The 26,325-nt window shown below is 41.8% G+C and overlaps 1 protein-coding gene across 1 annotated transcript in view; it reads left to right on the top strand.

Moving 5' to 3' along the window:
* The window catches only part of LOC135522139 (protein O-linked-mannose beta-1,4-N-acetylglucosaminyltransferase 2-like), a 39,705-nt gene extending 30,910 nt beyond the window's left edge, over window positions 1–8,795 (top strand). Inside the window, exon 3 of the mRNA XM_064948139.1 lies at window positions 489–8,795. Within this exon, the coding sequence (XP_064804211.1) occupies window positions 556–2,331 (1,776 nt within the window). The 5' untranslated portion in view covers window positions 489–555 and the 3' untranslated portion in view covers window positions 2,332–8,795. The remainder of the gene's footprint in view (window positions 1–488) is intronic.
* The last annotated feature ends 17,530 nt before the right edge of the window (window positions 8,796–26,325 follow it).

Here is a 26,325-nt window from a genome sequence, read left to right as displayed (position 1 = left end):
GGTAGTATTGCGAGCCTATGTTAACTAGTGTTGTTAGTTCCCATAGACTTCCAGTCATTGCCTTAACGCTAGATAGCCATTGAGCTCCCGCTAGTGAGAAACTTCCTTCAAACTGCATGCAGAGACACAAAAATGGTATCCATGAGTTCATCTGACTCTGGCGAAGTAGGTAAAGGGCTTCATTGGCAAAATGCCGGAGTATCCATTTATTTGGGACACAGACAAAGGCTTCTCCAAGGGAAAGGGGCTCTGAGCCATGCTTTGATCCCTAAAATTGAAATTGTTCTACCAGTATGTAGACCTTCATCAATAGCATTGTAAATAATAGGCTTGCGCTTTGTTTGATATCATTTATATGATTACTTTGAGTTTGAATGTAATTTGAATTTGGAAAGTCTGAAATATATTATGTTCAGTTGGAAACATGATATCAGTAATATGCTAAAAATAATCTCCCTCCCCCCACCCCCACTCTCTCTCCTCTCCAGGTGTATCGGCGCCTGGCTATCGAAGCATGCGTGTGAGGTCAGACATCAAATTGGACGTGGAGCTGTGATGCGTGCGGCGAGCTGCAGGATGAACGTGGCGGCGATACTGAACGGCCTGCTGGTGTCGGTGGTGGCAGCACTGCTCTGGAAGTACGTGAGGCTAAGCGAGCACGCTGCAGTACTGGAGGAGGAGCTGCAGCTGACACGCCAGTCCCAGGAGTTGTCCCAAGCCCGGATAGACTACCACGCTGCTCTGCTGGCCCTCCAGGAGTATGGCACCCGTATGGTCTGCACCGGCAAGATGCACACTGATCGCATCTGCCGCTTCGACTACCTGTGCTACTGCACCGAGGCGGAAGAGTTTGTCTTCTTCCACAGCAACTCCTCCTTCATGCTGCCCAACCTGGGGCCCCGGCGATTCCAGCCAGCCCTGCTGGACCTGTCCTCTGTAGAGGATCACAACACCCAGTACTTCAACTTCCTGGAGCTGCCCGCAGCTGCCCTCAAGTTCATGCCCAAGCCTGTGTTCATCCCTGACGTCACCCTCATCCTCAACCGGTTCAATCCGGATAATCTGATGCACGTGTTCCACGATGACCTGCTTCCCATCTTCTACACCATGCAGCAGTACTCGGACCTGGACGATGAGGCCCGCCTGGTCTTCATGGAGGGCTGGGGTGAGGGCGCACACTTTGACCTCTACCGCCTGCTGAGCAGCAAGCAGCCACTTCTCAAAGAACAGCTGGGGAACTTTGGCAAACTTATGTGCTTCACAAAGTCCTACGTGGGCTTGTCCAAGATGACCACATGGTACCAGTACGGCTTTGTCCAGCCACAGGGCCCCAAAGCCAACATCCTGGTCTCTGGGAACGAGATCCGGCAGTTTGCCTCATCGCTGATGGAGAAGCTCAATATCACCATGCGAGGAGGAGATGAGAGCGCAGCGGAGGAAAAGGACGAGTACATCGTAGTGTTCAGTCGCTCCATCAACAGACTCATCCTGAATGAAGCGGAGCTGATCCTGGCGTTAGCGCAGGAGTTCCAGATGAGAGCGGTGACAGTGTCTCTGGAGGAGCAGACCTTCCCCAGTATTATCAAGGTCATCAGCGGGGCCTCCATATTGGTCAGCATGCACGGGGCCCAGCTGGTCTCCTCTCTCTTCCTCTCCCGGGGGGCTGTCGTAGTGGAGCTCTTCCCCTATGCGGTCAACCCAGAGCAGTACACCCCTTACAAAACCCTAGCCTCTCTACCAGGCATGGACCTGCAGTATGTGGCCTGGAGGAACATGGTGGAGGAGAACTCTGTGGCCTACCCAGAGAGGCCCTGGGAGCAGGGAGGTATAGCCCACCTGGATAAGGAAGACCAGGAGCACATCCTGGCCAGTAAGGAAGTGCCCAGACACCTGTGTTGCCGCAACCCAGAGTGGCTCTATCGCATCTACCAGGACACCATAGTGGACATCCCTTCTTTACTAGAGGCTCTCAGAGCGACAGTGAAAACCAGGCCCAACCTGAAGAAGGCCAAGCCTGCCAGCACGGTCCACCCAGGCCAGGTCAGAGAGCCCCAGTGCCAGACGTCGGTCCAGGCCACCAACGAGGCCATGCTGACTGTGTCGTGGCAAATCCCCTGGAACCTCAAGTACCTGAAAGTCAGGGAGGTGAAGTACGAAGTGTGGATCCAGGAGCAAGGAGAGAACACGTACATGCCTTATATTCTCCCCCACCAGAACTATACCTTCTCTGAAAACATCAAACCCTTTACGACATACCTGGTGTGGGTGCGCTGCATCTTTAACAAAAACCTCCTGGGGCCCTTTGCAGATGTACTCACATGCAGGACATAATTTGAGTTGATATTTACAGTTTCAAGAATGTGACTGCTTGTTCCAGATGATCAGATGTTGGGGCTTTGGATTATTGAAGGTGATGCTAGAAAGGTTCTGTATAATTTTAGCCAGTAGTTTTGAAAGTAGCGCTCACGAGACAAAATGGGTCCCGGAAAATGGTGCACAATTGTATACGACGTCATTAATTTTGTCACGATAAATGTATGTTTCCTGCAATTCGTATGATATGTTATGAATTTGCAAGTGCTTTAAGATCCCGTTCAATCTCTTTTTAAAAGGAACTTCTGTGATTGAGGATTGTCTCCGATTTGAGGATAGTTGATATGATGTAATCTGTATCTAGGATGAGAGACTGTGCTGTTTGATGAGACAACCATGTCCTCACACAGAGGAGAGTGAAATGTAGTAGAAATTCAATGGCATTTAGCATGGGACGAGGGAATACATGAGTCACGATTTAAGGATGCATCGTCTGTACATGCAGAAAGTGCTATACAACATGTCTTTTTGAGATAGAGGAATTTCTTTAATATACTTATTTATGAGCAAAAATGTACAGTATAAATACATGTATGTTTTTTTATTAGTCTTAAACACTGAACCTACCTATCTATCTATACCTGTACTTATTTGAGTGTGTAATGTAGATTTTCAGCAAAGCCCAGGTGGGACTTTAGGATGACTTGGTCTTGGTTTCATACTTGATTGGTTTGTGATTTGTTATACAGTTATCTGATAAATCACACCTTTGTGGCTTAGCCTACCCTCCTGCACAAAGTTGTAGCTTTGTCACGTTGCCTTTCTAATTGGCAATTTACATCATTGCAGAATGTTGCCAAAACCTTAAAGGGATACTGTGAGATTCTGGCAATTGTCTACTTACCCAGAGTCAAATGAACTCGTGGGTACCATTATTTATGCCTCTGCGTGCAGTATGAAGGAAGTTAGAAGTAATTTCTCAAGCCAATCCTAACTAGCATTAGCACAAATCCTGGAGGTCTATGGGTATCTGCTAGCTGGGTATCTGCTTCAGGCCTGGGAAATTCCAGTCCTCGGGGACCTGATTGGTATCACACTTTTCCCCGATCCCTAGCAAACACACCTGATTTCAACTAATTGCGTTTTTAACTGAAGCTCATGATTAGTTAACTATTGGAGTCAGGTGTTAGCTGGGGCAAAAGTGTGACACCAATCAGGCCCCCGAGGACTGGATTTGCCCAGACCTGCTTGCTGCAGGTACCCATACACTTCCAGTCATTGTGCTAACACTAGTATCTATGAGTTCATCTGACCCTGAGGAAGTAGATAAAGGGCTTCATTGCCAAAATCCCAAAGTATTCCTTTAAGAGAAACCAAAGTGAATTTGAAAATATGGTCACCAGTCTACAGTACCATTAAGTATGTGTTATTAGTTGTGATTTGGATTATCTTGTGCTTCATTGAGGCTTTAATATTTGCCATTTACCGTTTTGAACTATTGTGGCCCATGGATAATAAATTCTTCCCCTTCTAGATTATTTGAGATATTAATTCAAGGCAGATAAAACTTTCAAAGACTGTGTCCAGGAAAATGTGTTGCCAGTTTTCTAAAGATGCTGACTAAAACATGCATTATTCATTCAAATGTAGCAGTCTTTTAAGAACAGGGTTCCTCTAAATGAAAATTAAGAGAATCTATTATCATGTATTTATGTGAAAGGTTCTGTTGCTGTGCGGTCACTAGATATGCGAGGGGTAGTTCTATTTCTTTCAGAAAAACTGGAGTTTCTTCAATCAGTTTCTTTGTCATTGCCCTCTGTGTCAAATGATAAATACACAAAGGTTCATATCACTTCAGTGTCCCAATTACAGCAATTCTGAGTTCTATTGTCCTATTTTTTGTTATTCAGTCCACACAGTTACAGAAAATGATCAGAATTCCTTACTTACTATTAATGGGTACCATTTCTGATTGTGATCATTTACATTTTGCGCAGGTTATATGCATGCATAAACTTGACTATAATTAGCCTGTTATGCTTTTAATTTGAAAGGGTGGTAATGACTGCTCTGCCCCAAATCAAGCTGGAGGAGTAACCCATTCTATGGCTCATCAGTGCTGCTAACCATGCGTGCGTGATGCAGGGTTTGTATCCCAAATGGCACACTCTTCCCTTTATAGTGTACTATTTTTGACCAAGACCAGAGCCTAAAAATAGGGCTGATTTTGGGACTCAGCCCAAGTCTATATGATAGTGTGCAATGCTGCCTGTTACTTTTCATTGCCTTGTGGTGTGCAAAACTAAAGTAATGACTAGCTTCCCAGTATGTACCAAACCCCCTGTCCTACTAAGTGTATATACATTGTCTTCAGAAAGTATTTACACCCTTTGACTTTTTCCACATTTTGTTGTTACAAAATGGGATTAAAATGGTTGAAAAAATGTACAATTAAATTAATCTACAAATAATCTGTAATGTCAAGTGGAAGAAGAAAAATACTAACATTTGTAAAACAAAATAACACTAATGCAGTATATCTTTATTATGTAAGTATTCAACCCACTTAGTCAACACATGTTAGAATCACCTTTGCCAGCGATTACAGCTGGGAGTCTTTCTGGGCAAGTCTCTAACAGCTTTTCACACCTGGATTGTGCAACATTTGCCCCTTATTCTTTTCAAAATTCTTCAAGCTCTGTCAAATTGGTTGTTGATCATTGCTAGCAAACTATTTTCACGTCATGCCATAGATTTTCAAGCAGATTTAAGTCAAAACTGTAACTCAGCTACTCAGGAACATTCACTGTCTACTTGGTCCAGTGTACAGTCGTGGCCAAAAGTTTTGATAATGACACAAATATTAATTTCCACAAAGTTTGCTGCTTCAGTGTCTTTAGATATTTTTTCAGATGTTACTATGGAATACTGAAGTATAATTACAAGCATTTCATAAGTGTCGAAGGCTTTTATTGACAATTACTTGAAGTTGATGCAAAAAGTCAATATTTGCAGTGTTGACCCTTCTTTTTCAAGACCTCTGCAATCCGCCCTGGCATGTTGTCAATTAACTTCTGGGCCACATCCTGACTGATGTCAGCCCATTCTTGCATAATCAATGCTTGGAGTTTGTCAGAATTGGTGGGTTTTTGTTTGTCTACCCGCCTCTTGAGGATTGACCACAAGTTCTCAATGGGATTAAGGTCTGGGGAGTTTCCTGGCCATGGACCCAAAATATTGATGTTTTGTTCCCTGAGGCACTTAGTTATCACTTTTGCCTTATGGAAAGGTGCTTCAACATGCTGGAAAAGGCATTGTTCGTTACCAAACTGTTCCTGGATGGTTGGGAGAAGTTGCTCTCGGAGGATGTGTTGGTACCATTCTTTATTTATAAAATTGTGAGTGAGCCCACTCCCTTGGCTGAGAAGCAACCGGTTTTAGGATGCTTTACTGTTGACACAGGACTGATGGTAGCGCTCACCTTGTCTTCTCCAGACAAGCTTTTTTCTGGATGCCCCAAACAATCGGAAAGGAGAAAATGACTTTACCCCAGTCTTCAGCAGTCCAATCCCTGTAACTTTTGCAGAATATCAGTCTGTACCTGATGTTTTTCCTGGAGAGATGTGGCTTCTTTGCTGCCCTTCTTGACACAAGTCCATCCTTCAAAAGTCTTTACCTCACTGTGCGTGCAGATGCACTCACACCTGCCTGCTGCCATTCCTGAGGAAGCTCTTTACTGGTGGTACCCCAATCCCACAGCTGAATCAACTTTAGGAGACGGTCCTGGTGCTTGCTGGACTTTCTTGGGCGGCCTGAATCCTTCTTCACAACAATTGAACCACTCTCCCTGAAGTTCTTGATGATCCGACAAATGGTTGATTTAGGTGCAATCTTACTGGCAGCGGTATCCTTTCCTGTGAAGCCCTTTTTGTGCAAAGCAATGATGATGGCACGTGTTTCCTTGCAGGTAACCATGGTTGACAGAGGAAGAACAATGATTCCAAGCACCACCCTCCTTTTGAAGCTTCCAGTCTGTTATTCGGACTCAATCAGCATGACAGAGTGATCTCCAGCCTTATCCTCGTCAACACTCACGCCTGTGTTAATGAGAGAATCACGGACATGATGTCAGCTAGTCCTTTTGTGGCAGGGTTGAAATGCAGTGGAAATGTTTTTGGGGGATTCAGTTAATTTGCATGGCAAAGAGGGACTTTGCAATTCATCTGATCACTCTTCCTAACATTCTGGAGTATATGCAAATTGTCATCATACAAACTGAGGTAGCAGACTTTGGGGAAATTAATATTTGTGTTATTCTCAAAACTTTCATCCACGACTGTAGATTTGGACTTGTGTTTTAGGTTATTGTCCAGCTGAAATGTGAATTAATCTTCCAGTTGCTGGTGGAAAGTAGACTGAACCAGGTTTTCCTCTAGGATTTTGCCTGTGCCTAGCTCCATTCCATTTATATTTTACACTGAAAAACTCCCCAGTCTTTAGCGATTACAAGCATAACATGATGCAGTCACCACTATGCTTGAAAGTATGGAGAGTGGTACTCAGTAATGTGTTGTATTGGGTTTGCCCCAAATGTAACACCTTGTATTTAGGAAAAAAGTGAATTGCTTTGCCACATTGTTTCAGTATTCCTTTAGTGCCTTGTTGCAAACAATGCATGTTTTGGAATATTTTAATTATGTACAGGCTTCCTTCTTTTCACTCTGTCAATTAGGTTAGTATTGTGGAGTAACTACAATGTTGTTGATCCATCCTCAGTTTTCACCTCACAACTTCTCAAAGGGATATTCAATTTTCTGTTTATTTTATTTATATATTTTTTTAACGTATTTAGGCTTGCCATAAAAAAGGGGGTTGAATACTTATTGACTCAATACATTTCAGCTTTTCACTTTTAATTATACAGAACAAAAATATAAACACAACATGCGACAATTAACAATTTTACTGATGCACAGTTTATAAGGAAATCAGTCAACTTATAAATAAATTAGGCCCTAATCTATGGATTTCACATGACTGGGCAGGGGTGCAGCCATGGGTGGGCCTGGGAGGGCATAGACCCACCCACTTGGGAGCCAGGCTCAGCCAATCAGATGTTTAAAAACTTATACAGAAGGGCTTTATCACAGACAGAAATACTCCTCAGTTTCATTAGTTGTTCGGGTGGCTGGTCTCAGACAATCCCGTAGGTGAAGAAGCCGGATGTGGAGGTCCTGGACTGGCATGGTTACATGTGATCTGTGGTTGTGAGGCCGGTTGGCCATACTGCCAAATTGAAAAATGGAATGATGTTAGAGGTGGCTTATGGTAGAGAAATTAACATTAAATTCTCTGGCAACAGTTCTGGTGGACATTCCTGTAGTCAGAATGCTAATTGCACGCTCCCTCAACTTGAAACCTCTGTGGCATTGTGTGGTGTGACAACTGCACATTTTAGTGGCCTTTTATTGTCCCCAGCACAAGGTACACCTGTGCAATGATCATGCTGTTTAATCAGCTTCTTGATATGCTACACCTGTCAGGTGGATGGATTATCATGGTAAAGGTTAAATGCTCACTAACAGGGACTTAAAATACATTTGTGCTCAAAATTGGAAAGAACATTTCTGGGATCTTTTATTTAAGCTCATGAAACATGGGACCAACACATTACATGTTGGATTTATATTTTTGTTCAGTATAATTTTGAAATGTTTTGAAAATCATTATTCCACTTTGACATTATGCTGTGTGTATGCCAGTGGAAAAATCTCAATTGAATCCATTTTAAATTCAGGCTGTAACACGACAAAATGTGGAAAAAGTCAAGGGGTGTGAATACTTTCTGAAGGCACTGTATTGTGATCGAAAAGGTTAAACTGTCCTAAATCAGCACTCCTACTCTGAGACACTTGACATGCGGCCGCAGATCTTTCTGTCCCGGGGTTGAGTTTTCAGCAGAGGTCACAGGTTTGAAACTAGTTTGACGGTTTTTGGGGCAACTGAGAGTGGTGTCATGAATCTGTGAATCAATAGCATTGGATTGGGTTTCTCTCTTCCCCTAGAACAGCACGAGTGACACATAGATTGCCAGTGCCAATTCATGGACTTTGCAATGCGTGTATTGGTGTAACAATTTAATGGACGTTAGTGGTGTCATAATAATCAAGGGATTTAAATGTAGTACTTACTGGCTAGTATGTGAATATCCTACCCATTGTGCTGTACCCATTGAGGTATCTTACCAATTAACTAAATTCCTCATTAACTGGAATTGATCCCTTTTTGATATGTTTCGGTTTGAAAGTCAAAACTTGAACTGTTAAAAAAAAAAATTGTTCTCAAATGCAGTTCTCAGTGTTGGTATTCAAGAGATTATTTTGAACTGTTGTTCAATGTGATGTAGTATTTTGTGTGTTTGTAATGCTTGTTAGTTTGTGTATACCACCTCCAGTAAATAAATTATATTTGCTAAGACTGAAGTGTGTCAGAAACTAGTGTACATGTATTATGTAAAAAAATAAGCGCATTGAGTAATTGTGAGTAATTGAATAAAACTTTATTTTATATACAGTACCAGTCAAAAGTTTGGACACCTACTCATTCAAGGGTTTTTCTGTATGTTTTGCTATTTTCTACATTGTAGAATAATAGTGAAGACATCAAAACGATGAAATAACACATTCGGAATCATGTAGTAACCAAAAAAGTGTTAAACAAATAAAAATATATTTTAGATTCTTCAAAGTGCCACCCTTTGCCTGGATGACAGCTTTGCACACTCTTGGCATTCTCTCAACCAGCTTCATGAGGTAGTCACCTGGAATGCAATTCAATTAACAGGTGTGCCTTGGAAAGATATTCCACAAATTAACTTTTAACTTATTAATGCATTTGAGCCAATCAGTTGTATTGTGACAGGGTATGGGTGGTATACAGAAGAGAGCCCTATTTGGTAAAAGACCAAGTCCATATTATGGCAAGAACAGCTCAAATAAGCAAAGCGAAACGACAGTCCATCATTACTTTAAGAGATGAAGGTCAGTCAACCCAGAAAATGTGCAGTCACAAAAACCATCAAGCGCTATGATGAAACTGGCTCTCATGAGGACCGCCACAGGACAGGAAGACCCAGAGTTACCTCTGCTGCAGAGGATAAGTTCATTACAGTTACCAGCCTCAGAAATTGCAGGCCGAATAAATGCTTCACAGAGTTCAAGGAATAGACACATCGCAACATCCAACTGTTCAGAGGAGACTTCATAGATAAACTGCTGCAAAGAAACCACTACTGAAGGACACCAATAAGAAGAAAATACTTGCTTGGGACAAGAAACACGAGAAATGGACATTTGACCAATAAAAATCTGTCATTTGGTCTGATGAGTCCAAATTTGAGATTTTTGGTTTGACCAAGAAGGAAAGTGATGGAGTGCTGCATCACATGACTTGGCCTCCACAATCACCCGACCTCAAACCAATTGAGATGGTTCGGGATGAGTTGGACCGAAGAGTGAAGGAAAAGCAGCCAACGAGTGCTCAGAATATGTGGGAACTCCTTCAAGACTGTTGGACAATTATTCCAGGTGAAGCTGGTTGAGAGAATGCCAAGCGTGTGCAAAGCTGTCATCAAGGCAAAATGTGGCTACTTTGAAGTACCTAAAATATGTATAACACTTTTGGTTACTACACAATTCCATATGTGTTATTTCATAGTTTTTGATGTCTTCAATATTATTCTACAATGTAGAAAATAGTAAAAATAAAGAAACTCTTGAATGTGTAGGTGTGTCCAAACTTTTGTCTGGTACTGTATATTTTGTACTTTTTCTTAGCTCTGGCAAACATCTCATGAGAATAATCATTCTAAGCAATTACATTCATATTACATATGTAATCAATATAATTTTGGATTGAGAAGTAAATTGCACACACGAAAAAGAAGAGTGACCAAGATAACTTCTATAACTGATACTCCTAGACTGAGTCAAACTCAAAGCAGTATTTACCTGCCTATTTTTAGGTTCTAAATAAGGGCATTACCTTGGTTCATTTTTTGGGGCTCTAATGATATTTTAGGCCATACATACAGGTTTTTTAGTCACACATGGCCCCCAGAAAAAACTGTACTGCATCAAAATGTAATTATAACAAACATCTGAGACAAAGTGAGAGCATGCACTCTTGGTCTCATCATCATACGTTGTCCTATTAAAAGTGCATTTCCCTTGGAAGACAAGTTGCCTCCTGGCATCCCTCATTCTCTTCCCTCCCATCCTCCCCTCTTCTCCACGGGGCTATTTTCTGCCAGCTTAGCCTGGGAGATGAGATGCGCTCTGACAAGCCCAGATGAGCAGCACTGGTGTATGGGGGTAAGTGACAGTGGCCTGCCCCCAGAGTGGAGGAGTGGCAGGGGGGAGCCGGGTGGCAGAGCATAGCAGAATGAATGTGCATCCCAAATTGCACCCCTTTCTCTATAAAGTGAATTACTTTTGACCATAGGGCTCTGCTCAATAGTAGTGCACTATGTAGGAAATAGGGTGCCATTTCGGACTCATCTTCTGAGTGAATGGCTGTAATGGAGGAAGAATGAGAAGAACTCTCACAGTGGCTATGAAGAACATTCAGAGCTAGAAGTTTGGAGTTTGTCACCTTACCCAGTGTAAAAGCAAGCTGGAGAGACATAACATATTGTGTGACTATATGATTTGTGGGATGATGCTCATTATAAAAAATGTAGGACTCTTCTACTCCCTCCCCATGACGCGAAGCAGCAAGCGAGCCTGATGTGATGGTAGCCGAAGTGGGGATACACCTGGAAAGCCATTTATCCATGCAGACTTGGTGTCAGTCTAAATATAAGGGTGTCAGCTGCATTGTCTCTAATCAGCTGGTCACAAAGGACTAGCCTGGGTGTAGAAATATATATATATATATATTTTTGCTCAAGGTCCCACCAGTGAGCCTCACACAAGTCAAGCCACTCAATGTGCAAAATACGTTATTTAGGGAAGTCAGAAGTTGGCAGGTAGCAGCTACTGAACAGCTCGTATAGGCCTGTGTGTCTGACTGCAGAGGGAATGGATGTGTCTTTCTTATTTGTATTCAGACGGGGTTAAACAGTGGCTATTTTTTCTCCAAAAGAGAGCAGTAACTCACCAGTAGTTTTTTTATACTTGCAGAAATGACCCAACGCTGAAACAAGGGGAGAAGGTTAATCTGCCGGCTTTTGAAGTCAGGGTTATGTCTCATTGACTATACACAAAAGGGAAAGCTACTCAAGGCTGCTTTGAACTCAGAATAATGCAGCTTTTCCATCTCTCTGTGATTTATCTTTGAACTGCTTAGTAGGGTTTAGGTGACTTTGGGGATTTAGCACACAACATAATGTAGTGCTGTAGTATACAATAAATTTCCTCTGTGATATCACAATACTATCCTCATAGTAAACTCAAGGTTATTTTGACAAAATATGCTGCTAACAAAATTCTATAGCAGAAGAAGAGCAATTAACACTTTGTGGCCTGGTTTGGTTAATGTGCAAACCATGTTCAGGACTTGATATTGAAAGCTTGAGTTGGTTTTCATTTCCACACCTGATATTTTCCCACAGCACACCTGAGAAGTTTCAAAAACATGGACGTTGACATGTTCATTTGCAGAACACCTGAGACCAGCCTGAAGAAGGTGCTGTAAATGATGCTATGGCAATGCACCTTTCATCATTACAGCAACATACCTGAGAGAAGAGCCGTAAAGATTCTCTCATTATTATCACAGACAGTCTCTGACTTGAGTACATTTCCTCACAAAGTATTTATATCCCTTGACTTATTCCACATTTTGTTGTGTCAAAATTGATTAAATTGATTGTTTTTCTCACCCATCTACACAGGATTCCCCATAATGACAAAGTAAAAACATTTTTTAGAAATGTTTGAACATTTATTGGAAATTCAATACAGAAATATCTCATTCACGTAAGTATTCACCGCACTGAGTCAATACTTATGTTAGAATCACCTTTGGCAGCGATTACAGCTGGGAGTCTTTCTGGGTAAGTCTCTAAGATCTTTACACACCTTTATTGTTCAATAGTTGCACATTATTATTTTAAAATTCTTCGAGCTCTGTCAAGTTGGTTGGTGATCATTGCTAGACAGCCATTTCCAAGTCTTACCATAGATTTTCAAGACGATTTAAGTCAAAACTGTAACTAGGCCACTCAGGGACATTCAATGTTGTCTTGGTAAGCAACTAGGTTATTGTCCTGCTGAAAGGTGAATTTGTCTCCCAGTGTCTGGTGGAAAGCAGACTGAACCATGTTTTCCTCTAGGATTTTGCCTGTCCTCAGCTCTATTCCATTTATTTTTATCCTAAAAAAACTTCCTAGTCCTTGCCAATGGCAAGCAATTCCGTAACATGATGCAGCCACCACCATGCATGAAAATATAAAGAGTGGAACTCAGTGATTTGTTGTGTTGGATTTGCCCCAAACATGCTTTGTATTCAGGACATTAAGTTAATTTATTTGCCACAAACAGGATGCATGTTTAGGAATATTTTTCATTCTGTACAAGCTTCTTTTTATTCATTCTGTCATTTAGGTTAGTATTGTGGAGTAACTACAATGTTGTTGATCCATCATCAGTTGTCTCTTATCACAGCCATTAAACTCTGTAACTATTTTAAAGTCACCATTGGTCTCATGGTGAAAACCCTGAGAGGTTTCTTTCTTCTCCGGCATCTGAGTTAGGAATGACGCATGTCTCTTTGTAGTGACTAGGTGTATTGATACACCATCCAAAGTGTAATTAATAACTTCCCTCAAAGTGATATTCAATGTCTGCTTTTATATTTTTACCAATAGCTGCCCTTCTATGCGAATCATTTGAAAACCTCCCTGGTCTTTGTGGTTGAATCTATGTTTGAAATCCACTGCTCGACTGAGGGACCTTACATATAATTGTATGTGTGGGGTAAAGAGATGAGGTAGTCATTCAAAAATCATGTTAAACACTATTATTGCAACTTATTATGTGACTTGTTAAGCACCTTTTTATTTCTGAATTTATTTAGGCTTGCCATAATAAAAGGGATTGAATACTTACTGACTCAAGACATTTCAGCTTTCATTTGAATGAATTTGCAAAAATTTCTAAAAACATTATTCCACTTTAACATTGTGGCCAGTGACACAACATACCAATTTAATCAATGTTAAATTCAGGCTGTAACACAAGAAAATGTGGAAGAAGTCAAGGGGTGTGAACTTTCTGAAGTCACTGTACCTGGAATAATAGAAAGGAATGAGTTTTTTCCTTCCCCTTTTCTTGTTGTTCTTTCCTTTCATTTGCTTTCCCTTTCCATTCCCTTCCCTTCCTTTCCTTTCGTTCCCTCAGTTCCAGCATGACCTTTTCCTTATCTCTCCATCCTCACCTCCAAGCCGAGGGAACAAGCCCAAAGACGTCATCATCAATACGACGTGGTGGTGTGCCGTTACTAAATACCCCAATGCAAAGAGAGAGAGTGGAGTCTGTGAGTGAGGTACAAAGCAAAGACCATTGGAAAAAACCAAGAGCCAGAAAATAGTATTCCACAAACAGGTAGAACATCACAAATGGATTCCAAGGGCAAAGAGTGATGAGTTTGCCAGTGCTACAAAAATGGGTTTAAAATGTTAATTGTTGGTCACGCTTTACATTGCATTGTTGGTATTACTGTGTTATTTTATTTATTTTACCTTTATTTAACTAGGCAAGTCAGTTAAGAACAAATTCTTATTTTCAATGACGGCCTAGGAACAGTGGGTTAACTGCCTGTTCGGGGGCAGAACGACAGATTTGTACCTTGTCAGCTCGGGGGCATGAACTTGAAACCTTTCAATTACTAGTCCAATGCTCTAACCACTAGGATTAGTGTGTACTTATTTATATAAATACAGTGAAACAAGTATTGTATTATATTTACTCATTGTTACAATGTATTCACACAATGAGGGTGTTAAGGCTTGGGTTGGTGTTAACGGTTAAGGGTTAGGGTTAGGGTTGTGGTTGAGGCTAGTGTTAGTGTTGAACTGGGATGTGGACATGAAGCCTCAACCCTAACCTTATGTACAGTTTAGCAATACCTATCATGACCTAGGCCTAGATTAAATCCATAGAGCGAAATATCAGAGTAAAGGGTGATTGACATTTAAAGGCAATATTCCCGTGTTTGCGGAGACTGCATTCACGGTAAAAGCTGCATATGTCGGCTCAGTCGGAAATTACCTTTAAATGGCAACCGCTACAGCATCTAGCGTCTAGCCCTTAGCATTATGAGCTTTTGTTGCAAGGTGCCCCATAATATTATATTGTCCTCAGCTGACATAGTCCCAACACTATTGGGTGCAGTCAGTGCAATTTAGTAACAGGGAACGAGCTCTGCCAGTGCACTGGTTAATATCCTCCAAACGCGTCCAAACTGGCAAATTTATCGGAACAGTTCATACTTTCCAGAGGGGAGAGGGAGTGAGCAGAATGACAGTGTACTGTAGGTTGTGAAAATAACATTCTGTTCTCCAGTGTGCATGTCCTGTTGAATATCCTCTTTTTCCAGTTTCACTGGTCCATCAACTATTCATTTCAACCCCTTTCACCATTCCATGATATGCTTTTGATCATTGAGGTTTAGAAGCTGCATATCTTTACACATATTTTGCATTAAGCCCTTTTCCATGTAGCCTATTTGGAATTGCCTCACATGGTGATTTCATGTGAATATGGAAGTCTGCTTTTACTTGACAAAGTCCTAGACTGGTGTTTGGTGTGAGGTTATATTAGTTAGGATTCTCAGTTTTATGGCTTTGCTAAGTGTTGGAAGAATTTCTCTTGATGGGCCAGCCAGTCAGCAGACGCAATTACAAAGAGAACAAATGCATTCCGTTTGGTTGGAGGCTGTGCCTTTATTTCTGTTATGTGTGATGGTGTGGTTTTTTCCCCTAAAATACTAAATGTTAGTTTTGGTAAATAGATCCACTAAAATGCAACTTTTGTGGAAATGCTTATACATACCCATTGGCAAACAGATCATAGAAAAATAAGACATGAGGGAGGAGATTGAAAATGATAAAAGAGGACAATAAATAATGATTGCCAGTTGAAGATCAGAGATGAGAAGTGTTCATTGCTTTTTTTAAACCATTAAAATGTTGCTCTTATCTAAGGCCAAATGACAAAGTGGCCCAATGGCAGAGGATGAGTCAGGTTGAAGAGAGAGGTACAGGTGCCTCAGGGCCATGTTTATCTGCAACGATTAACTTTAACATTTACATGCAAATTAACTGGTAAGTGGCAAGTCCTCCGAGCATCAAGACTGAGTTAGCCCGCTGAGCTGAAGACTAGGCATTAGCTCATGGGAGCTAATGCGAGTCCTCAAATCTCATGCAAGGTTAGTCATCAGGCAAGCGTGGTTCTGGACCACTTCTTACACAAGCACACTGCTAGGGTTTATTTGTGGTACATTAACGTCTGTCAAGAAAATGTAAAAGCTGAAGATGACAGCTAATGTGTAAACATCCTTTTATTCATGTCTGGGTAGCAGTAATAAGAGCATGCAGGGAATGGACTACCAATTAAGGGAAGATTTCAGGGGGAACGCAGAGATTATAAAATGAGCTGAGCCTAAAGCTTTGCACTGCTGGAATAATCATGATTTATAGTAGAAGCACTGACACAAATCCTTTCTGTACATTTACATCAAACTGACAAGAAAATATGATAACACTCCTCTTATCGTGAATAATTGAAAAAGTGCACAACTTTATTTAACAACAAAAGACAGACTTTAGAGATCTAACGCTTATCATTCAGATTCAGGCGTTTCCTCTCTTGTTGGAACGATATGGAATCAACGTGAATGCGATTTCAGGGAGCAACCTCAATCACTATTCCTCAATATCTGTGATCCAATTAAATCTTTCCACATGGATTGGGAGTATCACTGTCTGAAGCTTTTAATCTTTTTTGGAGGAAGAGACTACTTAAATCTGTAGATATGAAGTAACTTCATGCACTAAACATTTTTTTAGCACATAGTATGCAAGAAAGTTGCCATAAATGTTTTACCAATGATCAGGTTAGCTCTTATAATAAGAGCACAACTGTGAACTGACTGACTGCTAAGCCATTGGACTGTAGATGGATACCACCATCCATGAGACGGTCCCGAATGGCACAAGCAAGGTAGTAAATCCTAATTACTCCAGGGGAACTGTTCAATGGTGACCCTGGCTGTGACCCCAATCCCTGCATTGTCTCGGGGGAGTTGGGATATGCAAGAAACATATTTCCATGACACACCACCAACTGGACACAGACATCAATTCAAAGTCTATTCCACGTTGGTTCAATGTAATTTACTTGAAATGACGTGGAAACAACATTGATTCAACCAGTGTGTGCCCAGTGGGTTGTGTGTAACAGGACAAATATAAGCACCCTCAAAAAGATTATTATTACATGTTTTTCCAACTGCTTACACAAAACTGTCTCCTTTTTTTCAAATCTCTAAACACAATTCCCAAAAACTGCACACACAAAATGCAAAATGCCTCACATCTCTTTCAAAGTGTAACACTGCATTCAAAATGCCATAAACACATGTCAGAATGAAGCATTTGAATCAAATGGCCAACACTGCTTTCATAATAGTACATTTTTAGATATACCATGTAAACACTGTTCTAAATCTTAAGCTTTTCGGTCTTTCATAGGCTTACAGTGCCTTGCGAAAGTATTCGGCCCCCTTGAACATTGCGACCTTTTGCCACATTTCAGGCTTCAAACATAAAGATATAAAACTGTATTTGTTTTGTGAAGAATCAACAACAAGTGGGACACAATCATGAAGTGGAACGACATTTATTGGATATTTCAAACTTTTTTTAACAAATCAAAAACTGAAAAATTGGCCGTGCAAAATTATTCAGCCCCCTTAAGTTAATACTTTGTAGCGCCACCTTTTGCTGCGATTACAGCTGTAAGTTGCTTGGGGTATGTCTCTATCAGTTTTGCACATCGAGAGACTGAAATCTTTTCCCATTCCTCTTTGCAAAACATCTCTAGCTCAGTGAGGTTGGATGGAGAGCATTTGTGAACAGCAGTTTTCAGGTCTTTCCACAGATTCTCGATTGGATTCAGGTCTGGACTTTGACTTGGCCATTCTAACACCTGGATATGTTTATTTTTGAACCATTCCATTGTAGATTTTGCTTTATGTTTTGGATCATTGTCTTGTTGGAAGACAAATCTCCGTCCCAGTCTCAGGTCTTTTGCAAACTCCATCAGGTTTTCTTCCAGAATGGTCCTGTATTTGGCTCCATCCATCTTCCCATCAATTTTAACCATCTTCCCTGTCCCTGCTGAAGAAAAGCAGGCCCAAACCATGATGCTGCCACCACCATGTTTGACAGTGGAGATGGTGTGTTCAGGGTGATGAGCTGTGTTGCTTTTACGCCAAACATAACGTTTTGCATTGTTGCCAAAAAGTTCAATTTTGGTTTCATCTGACCAGAGCACCTTCTTCCACATGTTTGGTGTGTCTCCCAGGTGGCTTGTGGCAATCTTTAAACAACACTTTTTATGGATATCTTTAAGAAATGGCTTTCTTCTTGCCACTCTTCCATAAAGGCCAGATTTGTGCAATATACGACTGATTGTTGTCCTATGGACAGAGTCTCCCACCTCAGCTGTAGATCTCTGCAGTTCATCCAGAGTGATCATGGGCCTCTTGGCTACATCTCTGATCAGTCTTCTCCTTGTATGAGCTGAAAGTTTAGAGGGACGGCCAGGTCTTGGTAGATTTGCAGTGGTCTGATACTCCTTCCATTTCAATATTATCGCTTGCACAGTGCTCCTTGGGATGTTTAAAGCTTGGGAAATCTTTTTGTATCCAAATCCGGCTTTAAACTTCTTCACAACAGTATCTCGGACCTGCCTGGTGTGTTCCTTGTTCATGATGCTCTTTACGCTTTTAACGGACCTCTGAGACTATCACAGTGCAGGTGCATTTATACGGAGACTTGATTACACACAGGTGGATTGTATTTATCATCATTAGTCATTTAGGTCAACATTGGATCATTCAGAGATCCTCACTGAACTTCTGGAGAGAGTTTGCTGCACTGAAAGTAAAGGGGCTGAATAATTTTGCATGCCCAATTTTTCAGTTTTTGTTTTGTTAAAAAAGTTTGAAATATCCAATAAATGTCGTTCTACTTCATGATTGTGTCCCACTTGTTGTTGATTCTTCACAAAAAAAATACAGTTTTATATCTTTATGTTTGAAGCCTGATATGTGGCAAAAGGTCGCAAAGTTCAAGGGGGCCGAATACTTTCGCAAGGCACTGTATATCTACATTTCAATACAATGTTCTACAGTGAAAGTAATCTGCTGAGAGGGGTAACAAGTACACTGTAAACTCCAATGCAATGTAGAAACAGAAAATATTTATTAGGCCAAACATCACTGTTGTATACAGTAGCATACAACAATACCAGAAACATTTGTAAACCAAAAGTATATTCTTTAGAATACAGTAAAGAACAAAATTGTGTGTGTGGGGTCCCGGGAGGGGAGGGGGGGGGGGCAGTCCAGGAATTGGTTGCACTGGTGACTGCCTGCCCCCCCAAGCTTCATCTCTTCTCCGGCTGGGTCTGGCCACAATACTTTGTCCACATCACAAGATAAGTTTTCTCTTGCCAAACATCGAGGGAAGTATCTCCTAGCATGGCGTATCCAACCTTGGACAGAGGCAACCTCTATGTCCCCACATGGAGGGAAGTATCTCCTAGCATGGCGTATCCAACCTTGGACAGAGGCAACCTCTATGTCCCCACATGCGTCCTCCATTGCCTGGAGAAGCGGCATGCGGGCATAGGGTTGGCGATCATACACTTTCCAGCGCCAGACTGAGAAGAATTCCTCTATGGGATTTAGAAAAGGTGAATATGGGGGTAGGTACAAAACTAAAAATTGTGGATGGGTGGCAAACCAGTTTTGGACCAGAACAGCCTGGTGAAAACTAACATTGTCCCATAAAACCACAAATCTAGCAGGCTCCTGATCTGGATCAGGGACAAGCATTGTGTAAATTGCATCCAGAAAAGTGAGCATATGGCCGGTGTTGTACGGACCCAGTGTGGCATTGTGATGGGGGACCCCGTTTTGAGTGATGGCAGCACACATGGTTATATTACCCCCACGCTGTCCAGGGACATTGGTAATGGCCCTCTGTCCTATTACATTTCTTCCGCAGCGCCTGGTTTTGGTGAGGTTGAAGCCAACCTCATCCACATAAATAAATGAATGGCGAATTACATGGGCATCCAGCTCCAATACTCTCTGTAACAGACAAAAGGATATACAGATGAGTAAATATGGTATGTCTGAAGTACTGGAAGTAGTGTTGCATACATACCTCTACCAAGTCATGTTGCATATTCTTGACTGTCAGAGTTTCTCTCAAATGGCACCTTGTAAAGTTGTTTCATCGTCACTCGGTGCCATTGGAGGATGTGTTGTATGGTCGACAGGCTTACTGCATTGATTTTGTTAAATATGGTGTCATTATTCAAGATATGCTCTCTTATCTCTCGAATCCTAATTGCATTGTCGGCCAAAACCATATTTATAATTGCAGTCTCTTGTACATCTGTAAACAAGTGTCCTCGTCCTCCATGATGTCTTTGCCTTTCCACTCTGTACAGAATTCAAACACAGTATGTGTTCAGCATAGGAACTGTAAACAATGTACAAAAAAATGTAGTACAGCATAATAACCAACCTCATTCATTCAATGCAGTGCAGCATGATAACCAACCTCATTCATTCAATGCAGTGCAGCATGATAACCAACCTCATTCATTCAATGCAGTGCAGCATAATAACCAACCTCATTCATTCAATGCACTGCAGTAAATGGATGGCTTAGAGTTACAAATGTGTATGCAATACTATGCAGTCATACGTATTTTACAGTACATTACTGTAATGCTAAAATAGTCATTAGATAGTTGCATACCTGTTCTCATTTCTGAAGGTTCGAATTATGGACGCCACTGTAAATCGACTCAAGTTGGGCTGGACTCTCAGTCCAGCCTCTCTCATGGTCAAACCGTGGGTTGATCACATGATCAACAAGTGTTGCCCTAATCTCATCAGAGATGGCTCTCCTTCTTTCTCTTCTTTGCCCTCGTCCTCTTCTTCCTCTTCCTCTCCCTCCTACTCCTCTTGCTCTCTGTCCATTGTTGGCATCCAGTTGTTCAAAACAGGTAATCTGACCTTTGACGTATTTATAGGCCTATACTACAGTAAAGCAGTGATTGGTTAGTGATCAGTTAAGCTATTAGTGTTTGCACATGTGAGGAGTGTGTGTGACCTGGTGAATAAGTGTAGCATTTTGATTGGTTGTTTGGAAAATGAAAGCAAGTCACTTCCTGTTAGATTTTTGTGTTTTAGGTAGAGAATTGTGTGTAGTGTTTTTAAAAAAAAAAGTGTTTTATGCAATTGACAAGTGAGTCAAAGGCTGAGAAATAGCTTATGGTTTTGGATATTTGGTGTGTAGTTTAGCACTTTGAGTGAGAGGTTTCAAAAATCGTGTGACATGAAAAGATTTTGTGTGTAAGCAGTTGAAAAAAACTGTAATATTATTATTGTAAATAGTGCCCTTGTTTTGACCAGGGCAATGATCAAATGTAGTGCACTATGAAGGAAACACTTTAGTTACCCATTCAATTTCATCTCACAGAGAAAAGGCAGTCTTTAATTATCTTAATCAGATTTTTCTTTAGCTGAGTTGGTTCAGTGGCTGGCTGTTCTATTGAATAGTTTTCTATTTTTAATAGAATGGGTGGCATGGATAAAACGCTGTAATAGCCTCCAAAGTGAGAGAATATAGATTGAACACAATCAAATAATGCAATTTGTGACTCATCTCTTTTAGAGACATTTTATAATTGTTTTTGTTTGCTCAGCCTCTTTGTACCTTACAAAGTAGTTTTCCATCTTATTGTGAGATTTTCTTCTCTGAAACAACCTGTATTCTGCATTGGCTATGTAACAATGACTATTCCCCCTGCAGTAACAAAGAAATGGATTAGCGATACACTACCGCTCCACACACAGATGGTCAGTCTGTCATGATGAGTAACATTGTAGCTGGGAGATGATTTTCTCCACGTGTAATGTTGAGTTTTAGTAGCATGCTAGCCCTGACCTGTCTCCTGTTACTTCAATTATGCATGGAGAGTGCTGTGCTGTGCTCCTCCCTTAAGAATGTGTGATGTGTGTTCAGTGGCGGTTCTAACTTGTATGGCTCTCTGGGCTCATTTTTATTCAGACATTTGGAACAACACACAAAAATAACATTTAAAACTATATAACTATAAAAAAATATATAAAAATAACCCTAATAAATATCAAAAAGAAGTAACAAAGACAAATAGAAACACATTTTTGTTGATTTGGCACTCGAGCAGCAATACATCACCCAGCCCCCAACACTGTCAACCAAGAGTCAGGACTTAACTGTACAAAGTTAGTACTGTACAAAGTTGGTACTCTATTTGATAAATTCCCCCGCTCCCACTACCTCTTGCTTCCAGTGGTAGGGGGACCTCAGGAGACCTGAGGTCAACCTACCCCTGCCCCCCTCCCCATCTCGTACTTCTGAGTGGGAGGCAGTAGCCTGGCAGCTCACAGGCAGTAGCCTGCCTCGCTCACAAACTAGAATCAGGGCGCCCACTCCGACAAGGTTAATTGACCCAAAGTCCCACACCGTGACATGATATCATTGACGTGACGTGCAAATGAGCGATAGAAAACAGATTGTGCAAATGTCACCATTCCTAATTTTTGGGTGCTGGCGCCCTGTGCCGCCCCCAGCAAGATGCCAACCTGTCGCCTATACCTAAATCCGCCACTGTGTGTGTTTGTCTGACATAGCGGGTTTGACAAGACACCAGACCAGAGAGTCTTTTACTCACGACACATCCACCATGATGAGAACTCACCTAGCTATGCATTACAATAATACGACTAAGTCCGTATCCTTAATGGCACCCTATTTCCTATGCAGGGCCTATAGGAAATTGGGTGCTATTTAGGACACGGCCCTGTTTAACATCTGTGTACTGCAGATTCTCAGGGTTAAGGTGCCAACCATTATCTGATCATAGGGAGATACTGTATGAAGGATCTAATATTTTTTCTTCATCTTTTCTTTCCTTTCCTGCCCTACCATCCCTACCATCCTACCAGCGAAGAAGATGCAGATGAAACACAATAGTTCAATATTTACAAAATGTAGACCGAACACTGTGTTTAAAAGAAAGCCCTAATGATCAAATATGGCAACTAGGATATTAGTGGAGAAAGTGTGAAAAATAGAACAGTAATTAAAGTGCTTTGATGTTGTGCCACATGGACTAGCAACACAGTGGATTAGAGTGATTTGAGGTATTAAAGCTGGAGATGAAACATGGCCTGTGTCCCAAATGGCACCTTATTCCCTATATAATGTATTACTTTGTTGGTCAAAAGTAGTGCAATATAAAGGAAATAGGGGGTCATTTGGAACGCACAGGGATAAGAAGAACAGTACACTTCGTCCGTACGTCAATAACAGTCAATTGTATTCACTCGTTTTCCCCTTTAAATCATATACAGTAAAGTGTACAAAGGATCAATTGTCAAGGAGCCCAATTTGGTTTGGTAATTTTGCTTTTTCAAAAGAGGGTTAAAGATACAAAAACAAAATAAAAGCATACAAAGATAACCCCGAGCGATTCCCACCTCAGTCCCCATCAGATATGTGAGGGAAGCAGAGTTGGAGCTGTGCGTGTCCAATTTGACTGTAGCGTGGAGTGAGGCTGGAGCTTTGGCCTTCTCACCCGCTCCAAAATTGATCCAGTAGCATTCCAGTAGCGCTCACTTCAGGAGCTGAGGGCAAACCCGGCCCAGCATGCATTTGTAGTCTACTTGTATGCTGCTATAGCCCCTTGCCTTAGTTACTGTCATAGAGTTCGCTTAATATTTTCATAAAGAAATGAATAAAACACACAGGTGCTAAATCAAGGTGACTTACAAGATGAGGGCCAAGAGCAACAGGGGGAGTGTGATGATTTAGTGTCCACAACTAAAGAAGAGAGTAGACTAGAGTGCGATTGAGATTCCACAATGATTCTTTAGTTGTGGACACTAAATCATCATTGTGCAATCTCAATCGCACTCCACACTGCCCTTTCCCACCTGGATAAAAGGAACATATGTGAGAATGCTGTTCATTGACTAAAGCTCACCATTCAACACCATCGCGCCCACAAAGCTCATCACTAACCTAAGGACCCTGGGACTAAACACCCCCCTCTGCAACTGGATCCTGGACTCCCTGACTGGCCGCCCCAATATGATAAGGGCAGCAACACATATGCCATGCTGATCCTAAATATGGGGCCCCTCAGGGGTGCAAGCTTAGTCCACTCCTGTACTCCCTGTTCACCCATAACTGTGTGGGCAAGCACGACTCCAACACCATCATTTAGTTGGCTGACGACACAACAGTGGTAGGCCTGATCACCGACAACCACGAGACAGCCTATAGGGAGGTCAGAGACAGGGCAGAGTGGTGCCAGGATAACAAATTCTCCCTCAATGTGAGCAGGACAAAGGAGCTGATCGTGGACTACAGGAAAAGGAGTGCTGAACACACCCCCGTGCTTCTACACCTGGATTGTTTGCTGTTTGGGGTTTTAGGCTGGGTTTCTGTACAGCACTTTGAGATATCAGCTGATGTAAGGGCTATATAAATACATTCGATTTGATTTGCATCAACAGGGCTGTCGTGGAGCCGGTCAAGAGTTGCATGTTCCTTGGTGTCCACATTGCCAACAAACTATCATGGTCCAAACACACCAAGCCAGTCATGAAGAGGGCACGACAACACCTTTTCCCCCTCAGGAGACTGAAAAGATTTGGCATGTGTCCACAGATCCTCAAAAAGTTCTACAGGTGCACCATCGAGAGCATCCTGACCTGTTGCATCACCACCTAGTATGGCAACTGCTCAGCATCCAACTGTAAGGCGCTGCAGAGGGTAGTGAGTACGGCCCAGTACATCATTGGGGCCAAGCTTCCTGCCATCTAGGACCTATATACTAGGCGGTGTCAGAGGAAGGCCCAAAAAATTGTCGAAGTCTCCAGTCACCCAAATTGTAGACTGTTCACTCTGCTACTTCACGACAAGTCTAGGTCCAAAAGGCTCCTTAACAGCTTCTACCCCCAAGCCATAAGACTGCTGAATAATTAATCAAATGGCCACCCGTACTATTTACATTGACACTCCCATTTGTTTTTACACTGTTTATTACCTATTATCTATGCATAAACTCTGAAAAGACACGTATCCCAACAGCATGATACATGCACATGCTAAAAGAAACGAACAAGGTGGGTAGAGAACTAAGTGTGTCATTGTAGCAAAGTATTTATAAACTAAAGATCAGATCTCTTAAACGTTTTGTTCATTTTCATTCTATTAATTACACAATAGGCCATATTTTATCTTGGCCCAATAGGCCTGGCATATTCCCACGTTCAAGGAGCTTTTGTTCTGATTAGGTTATTTTGCCTAAAAACCTTTAGAAAAATAAATACAAACTCTACATCTCTGCATAGTCTGGCAAGAGTGGCCAAAAGGGTGATTAGCATCCCCAGTGGCTCTGCAAGTGCGGAGAGGATATTCTCCGCTGTGGGCCGGCTCTCCAGGCACCATCGCATGAGCCTGAAGCCACAGAGTGGCCAAACTCATGTTTATAAAAATGAATTCTAAAAACGAAATCAAAGGCACTGCTCCATGAGCGGGATTTCCAACCGCTCAACTCCCCTCCATCCACCCGCCCTCATCCTCTCTTCCCGGCTGGAAACCATGCTTCCCACCCCAACCCCCACCCGAAGAAAGCATGCCTCCAACCACTTCCCATCCCACCCAGTAAACGGGGTTGCTTATTGCACTCACCCCCAAAACTACCAGAGACCCCCGTACCACCCCTTCCCCATGGGCCTGAATGCAAAGAAAGTAACATTGGTTTGTATGTGTGGGGCATTAGCTGAGATTGTTCTTTACAGAATCAAGTATATATGTCCAGGCCTCAATTGTTGCTTGACAATCATCATTCATTCTCGATGGTGATAATTCTAATGTTATAACTTCTAATAACAGCAGCATACCACCCTGCATACCACTGCTGTCTTGCTTCTGAAGCTAAACAGGGTTGGTCCTGGTCAGTTCCTGGATGGGAAACCAGATGCTGCTGGAAGTGGTGTTTGAGGGCCAATAGGAGGCACTCTTTCCTCTTGTCTAAAGAAATATCCCAATGCCCCAGGACAGTGATTGGGGACACTGCCCTGTGTAGGGTGCCATCTTTCGGATGGGACGTTAAACGGATGTCCTGACTCTCTGAGGTCATTAAAGATCCCATAGCATGTATCGTAAGAGTAGGGGTGTTAACACTCGTGTCCTGGCTAAATTCCCAATCTGGCCCTCAAACCATCACGGTCACCTAATAATCCCCAGTTTACAATTGGCTCATTCATCCCCCTCCCCTGTATCTATTCCCCAGGTCGTTGCTGCAAATGAGAATGTGTTCTCAGTCAACTTACCTGGTAAAATAAAGGATAAATGAAGAAAAGTAACTGAATCCACTGGTTAAATGAAAAGAGTGAGGTGGTTGCCATTTTAAAGCCAACTATTTTTCGCAGCAGTGCTGCCTGCCAGCAGTAATCTTCTGGGATTGATTGAGAGACTCAAATGACTATCATCGTTAAGTAACATAATAGATGGAAAGCATTGAATATTGTAACCTTGCCCCAGAAGCATTTAACTGCAGGGAACTCCCACATCACATGAAGGAATGTTCCTACCTAATTTAGGTGACACAGTGAATAGTTGGGAGATGGGGCAAATTTAATTGT

Source organism: Oncorhynchus masou, chromosome 30, assembly GCF_036934945.1.
Source record: "Oncorhynchus masou masou isolate Uvic2021 chromosome 30, UVic_Omas_1.1, whole genome shotgun sequence".
Lineage (NCBI taxonomy): Eukaryota > Metazoa > Chordata > Actinopteri > Salmoniformes > Salmonidae > Oncorhynchus > Oncorhynchus masou.
This window is presented reverse-complemented; position numbering and strand designations above follow the sequence as displayed.